We start from the raw sequence: 18,716 nt of genomic DNA, 5'->3' as shown, positions 1-18,716 counted from the left end.
TACGTAACATAAAACATAACATAACATAGCACAACATAATATAACATCTAGACAACATAAAAATCAAAACAGTTATGCAGATACATATATTATAATGTGGAATGCATAATAAAATGGAGATTACTGTATTGTAATGGCAGCAGCATCATCATCATAAAAAATATAAGGGGGAAAAATCAGCAGCAGAGTATCTAAAATGCAAAAACTGTGCATGGATACAGAATCTCCTCCCTATCCAAAGCTAGCTCTTAATCCTGGCCTCCAAAGAAAATGGCAGACCCTCCCAGCTCTCATCTGTGACCTTCTCTCCTCTGCATTTGCCCTTCCCTTTTTGGTTTGTCCCCATAAATATTTCTGCAAATGCTGGAGTTCTTCCAAGCTTTCTGATACTTCCTTTATATGGATGGTGCCATTTGGGCGTATAAAGTTCTGCACTTTGATATTTTTTACACGCACACATTGAATTTACTTATTGCATTGATATCAAACCCTTTTCTCCAAGGAGCTCAAGGTGGCATACATGGCTCTCCCCCTTCTCAACCAGTCCCCCAAACAACTCTGTGCAGCAGGTTAGGCGGAGAGGCACAGTAATGGATCAACGCTACCGTATGTCACCCTGTGAGCTCCTTGGCTGAGTGTGAATTTAAACCCTGGTCCTAGACCAACACTCCATCTACATCATTGATAGAGCTCTCTTCTCTAAATTTATCCGCTTCCAATTGAAAGCCATCTAAGGTAGTGAGCATCCACACATTGTGGAGCAACCAGTTCCAGAATTTCGTTGGACCAGTAGACTAATAAGACCAACTCATAAGAAGACCTTGTTGGAGCAGGGAAGTGGCCCATCTAGTCCAGCATCCTTACAGTGGCCAAGCAGATGTTTATGGGATGCTCACAAACAGGATCTGAGCGCAAGAGCATTCTCTGCACTTGGGATTCCTAACAACTGGTATTCAGAAGCACACTGCCTCCCACAGTGGAGGTAGACACCCATGATTCTATAGCCCTGATTTCTAGCACTGAGAAGGAAAAACAAAATCTTTCCACATTCATTTTCTCCACACTATTCACCATTTTATAAATCTTAGCTATAGCTGCCCACCCTCACCCTGTCCCCACCCCATGCAGAACTCAGGCTGAAAAATATCCCTGCCCCCATCCACCCTGATATAAAAAGCAGTACAATCCTGGGAGATTCGTTTTTCAGTAATAAATCCCTAGCATAGTACTTGCCTTTTCATAGGTACCACATGCTGCTCTTATATATGGAGGTTCCATTTTGATATCACGGCTAAGTCACTGATACATCCCCTCCCCCACCAAACCACCTGGATTTGCTTAACCCCACTTGTAGTGATTTATGTATAAGAACATGTGAACATGTCTTGATTCAAGTCAAAGACCTCTGCCCAGCACTGAAGTGAAGACCTCTGCCCAGCACTGAAGTGTTGCCTCTCATTTCTGAAAATATCTTTCCTCTCCCCCAGCTCAGACTGTGTGATTCAGCTGTGTGATTTTGCCCATGTGCATGATTTCCAAAGTGATAGGAACTAGTAACTTGATTATTTTTTGGAAAATGGAAACACTGCAGATGGTTCACAGGGTGCTAAATTTTGTCCTTATCCAAGTTGCACGAAAGGGGTGTGGAGCTTGTGGGACAGGAAAAGGGAGGGCATAAGGAAGCAAAGTTTGTGTGTGTGTGTGTGCATGTGGGCGATCCTCTATTTTGCCAAACTTACACTGCCCCCACATACCTTTTTTCTGAATTGCAACCACCTTCGATGCAACCCATGACGCCAGTAAATAAAAATAGAGATAAATATCAAGCCCACTGAACGTTTACACAAAACCCAAGCATCCCAAATGCCTAATGTAAGCACCAAGCAGCTGTGTGCACTTGTAAAGTTGTTATAAATCCCTTTCTTTGTTATAAACAGGAAAGTACATAATATAAAGCAACAGGCCTGAGCACACGGAGACTCAGGCTCCCCTGGGACTTTGCCAAGTATTCCCCTGTTCATGACGTTTTGGGGATTGCCATTTCAGTGTGACCTCAAAACAGAGGTCATAAAATCACAACCATAATATAATAACCTAAGCCAAACCCAGTGGGGTCTTGGGGGTAGGGAAATACAAAATTGATTGGTGATGGTGGTGGGAGATCAGGCCCTCAAATTGGGGGCTAGTCACCTCCAATGTATGGCTTCCTAACACATCCTTTTCTTTATAGAACCTGAAGCACACAAGCGCATTGGAAGGTTGTGTTCCTGAGCTTGTACATGTTCTGATTGGTTATATTGTTCTTTTCCAGAGCTCTGATGTAAATTGGCCTGCTTGCTTTCCTTCTTCAAAGCAAATAAAGGATATTGAAAAGATACTCTTGAGACGGTGTGTGTTTTAACAAGTTGCGCTGAAAGATTTATAATTGTGCATTCAAACAGAAACCCATGTTTATGGATTTGTTCCAGCACTGATGTTCTTTGCCCACAAACAAAATGGTACTGGTTTTTTCTAGGTTTGCTTTTGTGGTGGTGGGGTGTGGCAGGGGCTTGGAGGTGGAAAGGGTTTCACCCCAAATGGACCCAACTCCTCCTAATCACTTTGGTTTGAACTTGCTTGCCCACTGTCCAGTGGTGGCTGGTGCTGAACATTGGGACTGATAGGGCAGAGTAGATGGTGGGGAGGTCCATAGTAGGCAGAGTTAGAGTCAATGACAGGGGCAGCTAATTCTTTCTAGTGTCCCCACCATCTTCTTCTCTCTGCTGAGTTCTGCAAGGGCAATGCAGAGACTGAGGAAGAAGCTGACAGCCAGTGCTGGTTGCTTGAAGGCAGACAGGTGACACCTGGTGGAAGTTGGTTGAGCAGTGTCCCATTGACTGTAATAGTCCATTCTCCACTGCCTCTGTCTCTGGGGCTAATGCACATCACTACTTCAGAGGGAGAGAGCAAGGCTGCTGTTCCATGCTCCTGTCACTACTCACACACCAGGAGAGGGTAGGTTAGCAACAGCAAACAGTAGGCAGCTCTGGGGATTGGCAGTGCCCTCCCCACTCTGTTGGGGTGGGGGTTTTATCAGCTGGCTTTCAATGCTTACCCAAGCCAGCCCTGCCACATGCATAAAATCCTGTTCTTCTCATGATCTTTGAGCCACCTCCCCATGCTGCTTCATGTGAGGGTTCAAATGCATTGCAGGCTCACATCTCAAGGCAAATCAGGAGATACTCTCTATTGTCAGTTTGTGGTGGTTGGTCACCAGACCACACGGACAACAGGGAGTGTTGCAGAACCAACACAGAGAACTGTGACTGTTGGACTTCAAATCCCATCAGCCTCAGACAGCAAGGTGAATAGAGGATGGGAACCGAACCATAGGAGCCAACTGCTAGGGGCTGTGGGGGCTTTGACCCCCACAATAAAATATTTGAGAGGGCCGGCCCCCCACAAAGTTGTTGATGGGCATTCCCATTCAAATGGTGTACGCGCACTGCATCATGTGATCCATTAAGAGGGGTGGGGCTTACCTGGGCCCCCCACAATATTCTGACCCCTGATGGGAGCCCTGGAGGATGGGAGTCCAGCAACATCTGGAGGGCTGCAGGTTCCCCATCTGTGAGCTACCAGAATGAACATTCTGTTTAAAACAAGTTTATTTTCATGCTTTTATTTCCTACATTTGCAATGTTTACAGCTGACACAATCCAGATGCCAGCCTGTTTTCACACTAGGAAGTAAAAAAAAAGGGAAAAAACCTCTAGGAAAAAAAGGGGGGAAGTGTTGTGGTGCCTTTCTCTCTTGTGTTCTTTGCAACACGTGTGAATGCTGCCAGTGCAAGGTTGAGCATGGGAGAGAAATCACACACTCACAAGCACAGATACGCCACACAGGTTTTACACTGGTACTGACAGGCTGATTTAAGGAAAAGCAGATACAAGAGGGAGCCTGGTCTTTCTTTTTTCTATTTTTACAAGGTTGCAATTGGCTTAGTTTTAAATCAGCTCCGGATGTCAATGTAACCTATTGGATGAGATGCAACACACACACGAGATTGTTCTGCTGAGTTCTCTCCAGGGGTGGATGGACCTGCCAAGAGGCAGCTGATCTAGGGGGGCGGGAATCATGAAAGGACAGCAAATGGTCAAGCTCTTTACTTTCTCCAGTCCCCATGCTGGGTTTCTGCCACAGGCACCAAAACGTTCAACACCACCACAGGTCATCTCTTGTATTAACTGCAGTTGCACATAGGATAAGTTGTGGGAGAGGGGCTTAGGAACCAGTGATGGCTGGTGTGTCTGTTGGAAGTGGTGGGGCAGAAGGCAAAGAGACCAGCAGAAGGTGGACCCAACTAATTTTAGTTTTGCCATCTTTGCTGCCGATCTCTATAAGGGACAACACTGAGAGTAAGTAGGAAGCTGACAGCCTAGACTGGTTGTAAAGAAGCAGGAAGTGAAGGCAAACCAAGATTGGTGGGGCAGTGCCCCATTTGCCCTAATGAACCAACCTCCATTGCCAAGCATCTTTCTTGGGGTCACTTATAGCAGGGGAAAGAATATGGCAAAGCCTCCAGGCTTTGGTCCTTCATGTATATATTCACTCTCTTCTTCCCAAATAAATTTTGGGAAGTTTTTTCAAGCACTCTCAGACCTGGGAGAATTAATTGGTATAAAATCTGATTGATATACAGGGCAAGCATGAATGAGCCCTGAGGCTGCAATACAATGCAATACAATACAATTTGGGAGTAAGCCCCTCTGAATTCAGTTGAACCCCCCCCCCCAATAAATACGCGCAGGGCTGGGTTTTAGAGGAAGGCAGGCACATGAAACAACATTTATAGAATTATGCATGGTGTGTGGAAAGAGGGCCATAGAATCGTTTTTCTCCCTTTCTTATTTCACAAGATTTATATACTGCTTGATTGTAGTAAAACCTCAAAGCAGTTTACAAAAAGAGTAACTCCAGAACTGGGATTGTTCAGTGACACTGACTGCAGGACAAAAGAATGTCCATCTTCACAAACCAGGCAGAATTAATCTATGGAATTTATTCAGAAGATGTGCTGCTGCTGGCTGCCAGCATAGATTCTTCAAAGGGACATCCCATTAGACCAATTATTGGATTGGAAGAAATCCATATACTCATAATAAGTTGGCGGCGGCGGCGGCGGCGGCGGGGGGGGGGGTTGTTGCCTTTATACCCTGCTTGTGGGCTTCTTCTCAAAGAAGCATCTGGCAACCCACTGCTGAAACAGGAAGGTGTTCTGGCCTGATCCAGATGAGCTGGGGTGGGCAACTCGTGGTTCTCCAGATATTGATGGATGCCAATTCCCACAATCTTTGACCATGCTGGCTGAAAATGAAAGGCACTGGGAGTCCAGTGAGATAAGAAGATAATACCATAAGAGCCCTGCTGAATCAGTTGCCAGGCCCACCCAGTCCAGCAAGCTGCTCCAACAGTGACAGCAGATGTCTCTGGAAAGCCCAGATGTGGTAGACGGCCACAATGGGTTTCTTCTGCTCATGAGCTGCAGAACCTGATGCTCAGAGGTACACTAGATGCAACATGCAGCCACCATGACTAGTAGCCGTTGATTGCTTCTCCCATGCATTTGTCTCTATTTTAAAGTGCCTTGGAGCTTCCCACCATTACCTTGGAGTCTCCAATTTCACAACTATTTCTTCCTGAAATCTCCCAACATCTGGAGGGCCGCAGCACACATACCGTAGCTGTCCTTGCAGTAGGGTAGGGATGGGGAATCTGTGGCCCTCCAGGTGCTGCTGCTTACAATTCCCATTATCCCTAACTTTTGGGCATGCTGGCTGGGGCTGATGGGAGTTGGAGTTCCAAGAACATTCGAAGGGCCACAGATAGGAGTTTAGTATAGGGCTAGAGAAAGCGACATTCTACTGAGTCAGTCTATTGGTCCACCAAGTCCAGTATTGTCTACACTGAGCTCCCTGAAGATACTGGGGCCTGAACCTGGGACCTTCTGCATGCAGACCAGATGCTCTCCCACTGAAATATAGCAAGAAAGCACAGGAAACTACCTTATACAGAGTCAAATTGTTGGTCCATCTAGCCCAGTATTGTCTACACTGACTGGCAGTGGTTCTCCAGCAATTCTGGCAGGGGATATCCCAGCCCTACCTGGAGATGCCGCAGATTGAACCTGGGACCTTCTGCATGCAGAGCACATGCTCTGCCACTGAGCCACGGCACTTACCCACCCCCGGAATGGACAGAGAGCCAGAAAGCCAGGATAACGAGCTCCCTGCTGGCTCCCCGTCTTTTCCCTTCTAAGTTGCAGCAGCGAATAAGATCTCTTGCTTTTGTGTGCGCTTCCAGGGGTTGGGGTGGGTGGGAGGAAGGAGCGGGGTGGGGGTGGGTGGACGTGAGATTTCAAACATCAGATCAGTGCGTTTATATATTGGGTGCCCGGAAATTTTTCCAAATAAACACAGCTTGATTCGTCTTGGGTGGGCAGACTTATCAACAGACTAATGCTATAAACAAATGAAGGGAGCGCGGGGGAGACCCATTGGCTGGTACGGCCGAGCCACGTGGAACGGCTGCAGTCGCCGCGCAGAGTTCTAATTAATGTGGGTGGGCCGAGGGCGCACAAACGGCTGTTTATCGGAGACAATTTATTTTCCAGCGCTAAGTCAACATATAATCGCAAACTTACAACAATTATTTCACATTTCCTCCCGCCCCCCTTCTTCTCCTTCTTTCTCTCTTTCCCCCATCCACCCCCCTTGGGGGAAAAAAGCGCTATGAAGCAGCGACAGGAGGGGAAGAGCCCAAAGCGAGGCGAGCAGGGACGGGCGCCACCACGATCCTCGCAGCGCAGGCAGATCTGGGGGAGTCCTAGAGGGATCCCCACTTTTCCTTAGCCCTGGCAAGCCGGAGTCACTTCGGATCTGCCATGAGCCAGCTGTACAGAGGCGCCCTCCCCGCTGCCCTGGGCAGCTCACCCATGGTATACCTGTACGGGACAGAGCGGGGAGGGCTCCCCGGGGCTCTGGGCTTCGCCTCGGCGGGGGTGCTGTCGCGGCAGGAGCCTCCGCAGAAGCCTCCGTACAGCTACATCGCGCTGATCGCCATGGCGATCAAGGAAGCGCCGGAGCAGAAGGTGACGCTCAACGGGATCTACCAGTTCATCATGGAGAGATTCCCGTTCTACCACGACAACAAGCAGGGCTGGCAGAACTCCATCCGGCACAACCTCTCGCTCAACGACTGCTTCGTCAAGGTCCCCCGGGAGAAGGGGCGGCCAGGCAAAGGGAGCTACTGGACGCTGGACCCCCGGTGCCTCGACATGTTCGAGCACGGGAACTACCGGCGGAGGAAGAGGAAGCCCAAAGCAGCGGGGAGCGTCGTCGGTGGAGAGGATGCTGAGGGGATGGAGAGGGACGGAGAAGCCTCTTCTGGTGATGGTGCAGAGGCGCCTGAGGAGCAAAGCAAGAGGCCTCGGGAGAGCCGCCGCCATTACTATCACCACAATCTCCTCACCACTAGTTCTGCCCTCGAGGAAGACCTGGCGCCAACTTTGGGCAAGGATGAAGACTCCAGGGTCAGGCTGGACCTCGCGAAGGGAGGGGAGAAAGGAGGAGGGAACGACCCTGGATCAGGCCCAAGCGGACTCCGCCATCACCTCCAGGTGACCCCGTCCAGATGCGCGACTATTAGGAGCCATTCGGCGCGCCCCGAGTCTTCCCTAAAGGATCACGCGCTCGTCGAGGGAGAGGGCGCCTTGGGGAGTGCTGGGGCGAGGCTCCCCCAGGAATCGGCACCTTCAGGGGCACCCGCAGCCAACCCGGCGGATCCCGACGCCCCGAGGAGTTCTGCTAAGCCTCAGAGCTTCAGCATAGACAGCATCCTCTCCAAGAAAGCCCTCCACAGGCCAGCCAAAGGCATCTCCAAACTGGACGGCCTCGCTGGCGATTGCCTCCTCGCCGGCGCCGAGACTCGCACGGCTTTCAACGCTTCGCTGGTGCTAGATTCCCAAATCCAAGGGAGATTTTACCAGCTGGGGATCCCTTTCCTGTCTTACGTGCCTCTTCGCTTCCCCGAGACGGTGTTTCACTTCCAGTAAACCCAACCTCGACGGCCGCTCGCTTCTGCCGTGCGTCTCTGAGTCGGTTCCGAAGACGCTGCAAACCAAGGAGACGTCGGACAGGTGGGTGGCTCGGTATGCCTGCCGAGGGAGACTGGGATGGGATTCTCACATGCAGCGTCTAACCCGGGTCAGCCCTCTCAAGTCTTCCTCCCCACCCTCCAAAAAACAGCGGAAATCGTCTGTCTTGATCTCTGGAATGTAAACGCCTGTTACGGTACTCCTTAACTTCGAAGTCAGCTCAGCTGATTGCTTTCACTTCGAGTCATTTTCACTTTCGAGCTCGAAGACGATCTTCGGGAAGCGCCGCGGCTTGCTTAACTGCTTTGCGGATCGCGCCTTCAAAGGGAATGAGTTCATTCCTGGACTTGGGGAGTCACCCACCCACCCACCCACCCACTTGCTTGCTTGATAGATAATGTATGAACCCTCGAGCATCGCAATAACTTGTTAGGGGGGTACGACCCGGTGCCCACTTTCCTGGGGAAACTTTCGATTAAAGCCTGCCTAGGATTGCGTTGCGAGGCTGAGACCTTAAGCAAACTGGGCTCTGCAGTCCATCTCACGAAAACGCCGCGTGGGATTTACTTCTGAGTAAACCGAACATGCAAAGCACGTTCTGGGCAACGGAATTTCAGTTTTCTCTTCGTCTCTTTCTCTCCACGGTTCTGCGCCTCTCTCATTCTTTTATTCCAGTCGTTTTGCATGTCTGATTTGATAGCCTCTGGCCTCCGAAGAAATGGCACCTAATCATTTCGCTCAAAGTGACCGTCGACGTTTTCTGAAATGGGAAGGAAAGTGCCGTAGAATTTTGAATGAATACGAATACAGCTGTTTTCTAAATAATAATAATAATAATAATAATAATAATAATAATAATAATAATAATAATAATAATAATCCATGCTGAATTGACTTTCCCCCCTACACACACACACACACGCACACACACAGACGCGCAGCTCTAGGTGGGGGTCATTTCAGACAGTTTGCTTTTCAATAGCGTGTCTCTATTTAGACAGAAAACATCGCACATGGTGCTTTTTGGGTGGTGGGGTGGTGGTGAGCTGTCTGCATCTCAAACTGGACCTCGTTAGAGTCACTAACAAAACAATTGACCACGCTAAAGAACCCCCACCTAAAGCCCTGCTTAAAGGAAAGCTAGGGAAACCCTCCAGAAATATGAATAAACACTTTCTCCTAGCTTTTAATTATAATATTTTTTTAAAAAAATCTAAAGTTACATCACAGACAATCTTTTATTCTTGCTATAAATAAACAAGGCTCTCTTTTGTATATTAGTCATAAAATATCTTTATGATTTTTTGTAATAAAAAGCCTATTTTTTGAATTTTCATTATGAAACAAAAACCTATATTCAATAAAATATTTTGTCAAAACAAGGCTTAATTATTCGTTTTGTCATTTTTGACCATTACTTCCTATGGAGGCTCCTGTGCAGGGTGGGATGTGTGTGCATTTGATTACGACAACATGCTCAGGAGGCCAAGAACCTATGCATGTCAGCTGACAAGTAAATGTATCACATTGTCTTCAATAGGATTCATTCCCAAATAAATGTGCAGAGGCTTTGGGGAGGACCATAGATCAGTGGCAGAGCATCTGCTTTGCATGCAGAAGGTCCCAGGTTCAATCCCTGGCATCTCCAAGTAGGGCTAAGAGTGTCTCCTGCCTGAAACTTTGAGAGCTTCTGCCAGTCAGTGTAGACAATGCTGAGCTAGACTGCCCAATGCTACCCAAGTGGGGAATCCTGCCCACCACAAACAACAGGTTTTATGTGATTATCTACCAGGAGAATCAGGGCCGTCTTTAGCATATGTGCCACTGGGGTGCAAAGATCCACCCAGTGCCCCCAAATTTAGTTTAGCTGCCCCCAAGGGGGGGGGGAAGCCAAAGTTGTTGATCTTTTTTGGGGGCGGAGGCAAACTCAAAGTTGTTGAGCTTTTATTTTTTTGGGGGGGGGATCTCTCACCTGTAACAGAGCAACGGAGGCTCCATTGCTTTTCACTGCCACCGATCGAGAGGGATACATTTGGCTCCCCCCAGAATTTGGCGCCTGGGTGCACCGCACCCCTTGCACCCCCAGGTAAAGGCGTCCCTGAGGAGGGTGCATTTTATTCATTACGAAGTAAAAGTAAATTCAAGAAATTATAGTAAAACACAATAATTGAAAGCTATAGCTCCATCTATGCATGTTTACTCAAGAGTAAGCTCCATGAAGTTCAATGGGCTTAGTCACAGCAAGTAAATGTGTACAAGGCTAGAAGTTTCATATCAAAAAGAGATTCAAGAGATGGCCTGGAAGTCTGGCTTTGAATTATGATTCGCAGGCAGAAGGTCTTGGGTCAGTTCCTGACACCTCTGGGCAAGACTGTCTGAAATGCTTGAAAGCTACTGCCTGTCATTGTTGACAGTGCTGAAATCGATGGGCCAATTGGTCTGACTCAGTGTCTGGTGGCTTCCTGTGCTCCTCTCTCACACCCTTCTGGAGCCTATAAATGGCAGCCTTGCTGGAGAAGAACCTTTATGAAGGAAAACCAAAGTTACAGGAACCTGCAGCCCTTGCTTGGCTATAAGCGCCATCATCGTCCCTGACCATTAGCCATACCAGCTGGGGATGATGGCAGTTATTGAATCCCAACAATCATTTGGAAGGGCCACAGGTCCCCCATCCATGTGTAACTGATGCACCCCACCCCTGGTTTTCTAAAGAAAAGAGTGTTAGGGCAATCACACATCTCCCCAACAAACCAAGCTTAAAATAGAATAATCACTGGGGAAATGCAATTCTCCTTCTTTTCTCCACAAAATAGCCATTGGAAGTTGGAGTCATGCCCACAATGTGCTTGGATATAGAATAATAGGATATATTAATGAAATAATTTGTGATTGATAATTATATATTGATGTTTATTAATGGCATTAACAAATGTTTATAGTTATATTAATATTTACTATTGATGTTTGTAATCTGCCAGCAGTAGTATATACACATGGGATATTGTTGCGCTCTCTCTCTCTCTGTATGTGTGTATCTTTGATGACTTTAAAAACAACTGGAGAAATTCGCAGATGACGATGACGATTATATCAATCATTTGACCACTGCCCTCAGCCATTTGAAGGGGAAAAAATAATCTCCTGCACCCTTTGAGGATGCTGTCCAGACGAGGGTGACAAATATGGCGGCAGGCCAGGACACCAAGCCCTCGGAGGAGTGGTTGAAGGAGAAGGGCATGTTTAGAGTAAAGAAGAGGCACTAGGCTAGCCATCATCAAACAGCTGAAGTACTTCCACATAGATGGTGAAACAAACTTCTATTGCTTCTGAAGGTAGGTCCTGAACCAAGAGGCAAAAATATAAAAATAATAATGTCTAAAAGTTACATGAAATATCCTCTTCAGAGGATGGTGGATTCTCTTGAGGTTTCTTGACAGAGGCTGGTTCTGTCAGGTTCTTTGCAAGTGTGAAGAAGTCATAAGAATCACCTTATTGTTGTTTCTTCTTACACAACATTTTAGTCAAACCCCACAAGTTTCTTGTTGTTATCAAATGGTCCTCACCAACTCAGGGAATGACCAAAACACTCCTGGAGATGATCTCAGTGATACAGCTGGAATATACAGTAAAATAAACTATATGGAAAGAACCTTAGTATCCCAGAGGCAAGATGGAATCAGGTGCCCATTTTCTCCCCAGGCCTGTTTCACTCTTCAAGGAGGAAAGAAAGTCCTTATTACAAAGTTCAGGCTTGCACCCCTCCCCTCCTGACACACCACTGCAACATCCTGGTTCTTCATAACCACACCACTTCACCCTCCAGCTGCCAAGTTCCTGTAAATTCCTACCCAAATGGGAAATGCTTGGTTTTGTGTGCAGGGTCAGAGCCACACACACAAAAATAAATCTCTCCCACCCCATTTCAATATCCCTGGCTAAACAAAACACACACATACACACTCAGCTTTGCCCACAACTTGGCTTTCAGCCTTTTTCCCCTGTTGGCTCTTGAGAACTCCTGATCCACCACAGTTCCATGGCTCACAGCCCAGACCCTAAACTTTAGGACTGTCCTAATGCATCTCCTCAAAACGTTGGAGAAACCCAACGTCATGGATTTATTAACCTCTCCTTGATCCAATGTTGGCCACTTTTGGCTCATAGGGAGAGACTGTCAGCCAAACACACACACAGCTCTTCCAAGTAAGGATTCTTCCTTCCTTCCGCAAATTTTCCTGGCTAGAGTGTTGCTGCAGGGACTGACAGAGCTTATCTGCACATGTAGAGAAAGCGCATGGTCCCTGTTGGACCTGTACCACTTCAGAATGCAGGACTGCCTGTTTTAATAATGCTCCACCTTAAAACAACAACAACCCTCCTTGCGTGTGGAAAACTTGCTTGCTATAAAAGTAGGTTCTAGCCTAACACTCTCTGTTATACACTACAGTACTAACTGCATGGTTTTCATTTACCTTCAAATGTTTTGACACCCCTACTTGCATTCTGAAGTGGTGTGGTCCCAGGAGAGCTGTAGCATGTTATCTTTTTCAACTTGTTAACTAACAATGGTTTGAACAAACCACAGTTTGCCGTTTTAGGACATAACAGGAAACCGCTGTTTGTTCCAAACCACAACCACAGGCATGTGCAGGAAGGCTGGGAATAATATGGAGGAAAGGATCTGTAAAGAAAGGAAGAGGGTGGGGGAAATGGAAAGGAAGTGAAACATGCAGAAGCCTGAGTCTTGCCACATAAACCATGGGGTTGCTAACTTTATTGGGCCCTTGGGCAAAAAATGGGGAAATCATTGTGAGCACTACACATGTTGCATATTAGCGCCCATAGCAACTTATTCTATTGGCTTTCCAGTTTTCTATTGACTTTTAAGCCTAATTCCAGCATAGGAAAATAGGAAGCTGCCTTATACCAAGTGAGACCATTGGTCCACCCAGTTCGGTATTTTATACACTATTGTCAACACACTGGGGATGATGGTGACCAGGGGAGCTGTGCTCCTGTTCAGCGTGCTATTTGAGTGCTCACTGGTGATACGTGTGGGATGTATCATTCACTGAAGCAGTCAAATACAATATTTCCTGTTTCCTACAGTGGACACACAGGGGAATGTTGCTCCAGACAGGGAGGACTTCCTGTCATACCTGCTCTGGAGCATCCTCCCCCTGTGTGTGACCAGGTCAAGGGTGTGACCCTTGTGGGATTTAAAACACAGAGCAGTCAAATACAACATTCCTAGAGTGGACATAAAAAGGGATGTCTGGATCAGCCAGTTGGAACTTCCTGTTTCCTCCTAGGCTGGGACAGACTTCCTCTGCATGTGACCAGAGGTGGGCGTGGCCTCACCTGTGCAGGTAACAAAATACCTCAGCGGAGACCACCATCTCTGACTCCATTCCTCGAAGAATCAACATCTGCTTAATCTGAGATGTCCTTATCTCCTTATCAGATAGTTTCCAAGTATATTACTTTTGTAACTTAAGTCTGCCTTCTGGGATCCATCTGTGAACAGAATGAGTGAGTGAGTAAACTCTTTTTATACTTTTATAGAAGACTGTGTCGTGCCTATTCTTTTCATGAGGGAATAAAAGGGGGAATTACCAGGTAATTTATTTTAGAGGCTTATACAAGCCTGGCAAATGCTATCTGCTGCACAAGTTTAAAAAGGGGGATGTTACTATGCTAAATTGTAGAACTTGTTAACACAAGTTGGAAAGGATATAATTAAACAACATATCCTCTCCTGCCTCCCTGAATATTCCCACAACCCTAGCTTCCCTACAGTCTTTAAAAACTGAATTTGGACTGGTCATCCCTTTGAACAGAGGGTGCCTTCTAATAGAAGATTGCTCTCTGTAAAGTAGGAGATATACCACCCTTGACCTGGGACATCATCATCCAAAGATGCTTTGTTACTTGAAGTAGAAAATCCAAACAGAGTTCTTTTCTCATAGGATAGCCTGCATTTGATCCCCTCCTCTTCAAAAATACACAAGTGGTACATCCACATCCACATGTCAGGGTGGCTATGCTGAAGCGGATTATTGTTTTATAGCATACCCTGTCTTTATCACCCCAATACACCCAAAACTCATTTTCAAAATCCTCCTCCTCCAATCTCCCCCTCCCCATTTCTTTTCCTACTTCTTCTCCTTTATTTACAATGCACAAGGGAATAGGTCTCTGCTCTAAAAAGCTTACAATCTAACATTTGATACCAGCGAACAACAGAAAAGAAAAGAGGAAAATGGAGTTGGCTTAAGCAGGGGGAGACTTTGCTATGATTTCAGCTGCATTTGCATAGGATTGGGTACATTATGGGATGAGGATGAAAGCACATATATGTGAACAGACGAATAGTTCTCAGACTCAATTGTAAAATTAAATAATTACGTGTTGGTTAGCCTTTAACAGGTCTCCACATTTGCTGCTTGAGATGCCTGCACGGTCAGTCAATCAGATTCAACGTCTCCACTCTGAGGATTTTAAACAGAAGTAAATTGGTCAGATTTCAAGCCTAAGCCATGCCCCCACACCATGTTCAACAATGCAGTGCAGTGCAGTGCAGTGCAGTGCAATGCAATGCAATGCAATGCAATGCAATGCAATGCAATGCAATGGGTATATCTCCACACCACAGCAACTTGTGTTGCAGTGCTCCTGCAGCTACAGTATAACTAACACACACTGTTTCCCATCCTCTCTTCCCCTGTGTGACCCTCAGTCAGAACCAGCTCCCACAAATGTGTTCACCACATACTCCCACTTTGCAGGTGAGTTGAAATGTTGTATTTCTGGGAATTTCTGAATGGTTGAATTTTATTAAATAAAATTCCATTGGCCCAAGCCCTGCCCTCCGCCAACAGCAACACCGCCAGCAGCAGCTGCAGCATGGACGGTGGCAGCAGCAGCAGCCCTCTGACTGCCTGACTGGAGCCGCTGCCGCCGCTGGGCTAGTTTCTGGGAGGAGGAGGAGGAGGAGAGGAAGAAGAGTCGCTCTCTCCACATGCCCACCAGCCGCCCTGCCACCATCGAACTTGTTGTCGAGGGGAAGGGGCGGGTGGGTGTTTGTGCGCTGCGTGTGTCGCTCTGCCCTCTCCTCATCTGAATCAGGGAGAGGGAGGGAGGCCCTGCGAGGGCGCTGCCCCCTTGGCCACAAGGCTCCGGTCACTGGCCTCTTGCTGTGACACGCGTCCTCCTCGGCCTGCCTGCCGAGAAATCTGAGCAGGGGAGGCTCTCCTTTCCAGGAGCTGGGCGGGAACAAGATGCGGCAGCGGCCTCTGCTCTGTGCTTTTTACGCGCGACTGGATGCACGGACAGATGATCAGCTGTCTGGCGGGCGCAGCGGCGCCCCTGGTGGCCAGGCGCCCCACGCCACCGGGGGCAGGCCTAGAGCCGGCCCTGACTACAGTATGTTCCCTCTCTAGGTTGAAGTCTGCTGGGACTCACAAGTGGGGAGAGTGAGTGCTCTTGCACTCAGGGTTTGCTTGTGGGCTTCCCATTGGGGCATTTGACTGAATACTATAAGAAGAAGATGCTGGACTAGGTGGCCTCTTATTGATGAGATAATGCTTTTTCAGTGGAAAGGGTAGACGTTTTCCTTCTGAGGTTGCATTTTCTGCCCGCCCACATCAGTCTCTGGGTTTTTATCATGAAATACTTCACCAGACTACCATATCTATGCAAGTACCAAAAGGCAAACCATAATGCCATCCCCCAATACAGAAAGTACTTGATGTTACACAGGCAGTCCTTTTGATTTCAGCCTAAAGAGCAAGAAGAGAGAGTCACTGAGTAAGAAACGTTGCAGATGGGAAAAGGCCCATTAAGGTCTGTTATTCATCTGTCTGGCCATAGCCTGAATTGTTCCCTGTAGGATTCTTTTAATGCTTCATCCAGACATATCATTAAGTGCTTTATAACGGGCCAGATCCTTCAAACAGTGACCTCTCATGGTCTCCAGTGCAAGTTCAGTAGGAGGAAAAAGAGCTTTTGGAATTAGGCTCATGAGCTAGTAAAAAATAGCAAACATGAGTCAGAAGACCAAATAGAGTTCATTGAATATATATTCAAATAGGAAGCAATGCAAGTGTCAGGGATATTTCCGAGGTTGGCTTATGGACTTCAAAGACCATGAAGTTGGTTGTGCAGCCTTTCCAAAGGGTAAAAGGTAAAGGGACCCCTGACCATTAGGTCCAGTCGTGACCAACTCTTGGGTTGCGGTGCTCATCTCGTGTTAATGGCCGAGGGAGCCGGCGTACAGCTTCCAGGTCATGTGGCCAGCATGACAAAGCCACTTCTGGTGAACCAAAGCAGGACACGGAAACACAGATTACCTTCCCACTGGAGCGGTACCTATTTATCTACTTGCACTTCGTGCTTTCGAACTGCTAGGTTGGCAGGAGCTGGAACCAAGCAATGGGAGCTCACCCCGTTGCAGGGATTCGAACCGCCGACCTTCTGATCGGCAAGCCCTAGGCTCAGTGGTCCACATCCAATGATCCCTTGAGATGTTATAGGCTGGAGATGCAATGTATGTCTGCAACATTAGGGCTGTGCCCCATTTTAATATCCAGCACAGGATTCCAGTGCCTGTTTCAAGCCTGCACAATCTTTGATCTACCGAGTCAAGTGCAGCTCAACAACTAGTCAGTGGTGGCTGACAAGAATTTTTATAAACCTGCTGTTTCTGCTGCCTTCTTGGGCCTGCAAAATGGGTGTTTTAAGTATCTGGTAGACGCACTACATCACTGGATGGATATAGAATCACAGGAGTTTAGAACTGGAAGAGAGCTCGGGAGGTCAACTCCCTCTCAGCGCAGGGTTAAAGTACAGTAGCTGTGGGGATCTTCTGGCCCTCTGTATGTCAGCTCCAGCAAAAATGGCCAATGGCTTAGGATGATGGGAGTTGTAGTTCAGCAACATCTGCAGAGCCATGCCCCCCACCTGAACTACAGCCTTCCTGATAGATGGCTAGCCACTTGTTGATCTTGAGCCACTCCTCAACTCTCAACAGAAATGACCTCACAGGATTTGTCATGAGGACAAAATGGGGAGGGGGGAGCTATGCATGCCAACCTTCAACTTCTTGGAAGGAAGGTAGGATCTGCTGACCAGGTGCTAAGTGTTGTGGGGAGACTTCAATGCCCATCTCCTTTCTTAGTGTTCCTTACCTTTCCATTGGGTTTGGACCAGCTAGCTCTTCAAATAGAAAACTTTCCTCTGTAAAGCTGGACACACGGCCACTAGTCACCGTGGGAAGGTGAAGGCAGATAATTGGATAGGAAAAGAAGCCCAGTTCAATGGGTTATGATCTTTAGGTTTGTGTGTGTGTGTGTAGCAGAGACTAAACCATCAAGTTTAAGGGGGTACCACCCCACCAATCTCAACCAGCCTAAATCTTCCAACACTGGCTGTTAGCTTCCTTCTCCTTTAAGCTTCTCCCCTATGAAGAAGTTTTTCTCCCTTTCTCATAACACTAGAACTCAGGGACATCCAATGCAGCTGCATATTGAAAAGTTAAGGACGGACAGATTAGTACTTATTCATTCAGTGCAGAGTTAAACTATGGAACTCACTCCCATAGGAGGCAGCAATGACCACCAAGTTGGATGGCTTTAAAAGAGGATTAGACAAATCCATGGAGGAAAAGGCTATTGAGGGATACCAGCCATGTTGGAGGCAGTAATGCTTCTGCATACCAGTGGCTCAAAACTGCAGGAGGGGAGAGTGCTCTTGTGCTGTGTTCCAGCTTATGAGTTTCCCACAAGCATATGGTTAACTGTGAGAACAGGATGGTGGACTGGCTGCCATTGGCCTGATCCATCAGGCTCATCTTATGTTCTTCATATTGTCCTAGTAGAATTCAGACAGGAGGAAGATGAGGAATAAACTAGAATTAGTAGGCTCTGCCTGCTATTGGCTCTGGCTCCACCTACTGTTGGCCTCCCTGCCTTCTGCCCTACCAAACCCAATGGCCAGCAACCACCACTGAGCGCACACAGAAACTGCCTACAAACATTAAGGCTTAGAACCTTGTTCTTGGTGTTTCAAAGAGAGAAATAAAATTAAGCCAAGATCCTTTGAGCTTCACAGCAGGTTCTGATTTGGGGGTTCTTTCCCACACTCCACAGTCAGATTGAAATCATACAGGTTTTTAGACACCCCCCCCCCCGCTCCATCAGATTACAAGCAATTTAGACAAGAGCTCAGAGAAGAATGAAACATTGTGAATAACGTCCATGCAAACGCAATTGCCTTTTAATCCAGCTTCAGTGCCCATTCAGCAAAGCATAAAGAATGTTTGTTTAAAAGATCATTGCTAAATTTAGCATGAGCTCACTCAGCCTAAATCTGAGCGACATTTTTAGAGAGCACATTGCAAATCAGGAATGCATGGAGAAATAAATAAACTTTCCCACATTTCTGGAAACCAGGTCAAAGAAGAAGAAGAAATGCCTGCCGTTTCTTGCACAAGAGAGAGATGCTTTTTTTTTGTACACCGGAAAACACACGGCAAACACAGAACATGTTTCCTATTTCAGGCTAAATGGAACATGTGTCAGTT

General features: G+C 47.2%; 1 protein-coding gene across 1 annotated transcript; it reads left to right on the top strand.

The window, feature by feature from the left end:
* The first annotated feature begins 6,628 nt into the window (after nt 1-6,628).
* Nucleotides 6,629-9,477, top strand: FOXL1 (forkhead box L1). The gene has a single exon (XM_035120045.3). It carries the CDS (start codon nt 6,923-6,925, stop codon nt 8,090-8,092), a length of 1,170 nt encoding a protein of 389 aa, XP_034975936.3. The 5' UTR covers nt 6,629-6,922; the 3' UTR covers nt 8,093-9,477.
* Nucleotides 9,478-18,716: the final 9,239 nt, after the last annotated feature.

Source organism: Zootoca vivipara, chromosome 6 (assembly GCF_965207765.1).
Source record: "Zootoca vivipara chromosome 6, rZooViv2.hap1.1, whole genome shotgun sequence".
NCBI classification, from domain to species: domain Eukaryota; kingdom Metazoa; phylum Chordata; class Lepidosauria; order Squamata; family Lacertidae; genus Zootoca; species Zootoca vivipara.
The sequence above is the reverse complement of the archived record's forward strand: the minus strand, read 5'-3'. Positions and strand labels throughout refer to the sequence as shown.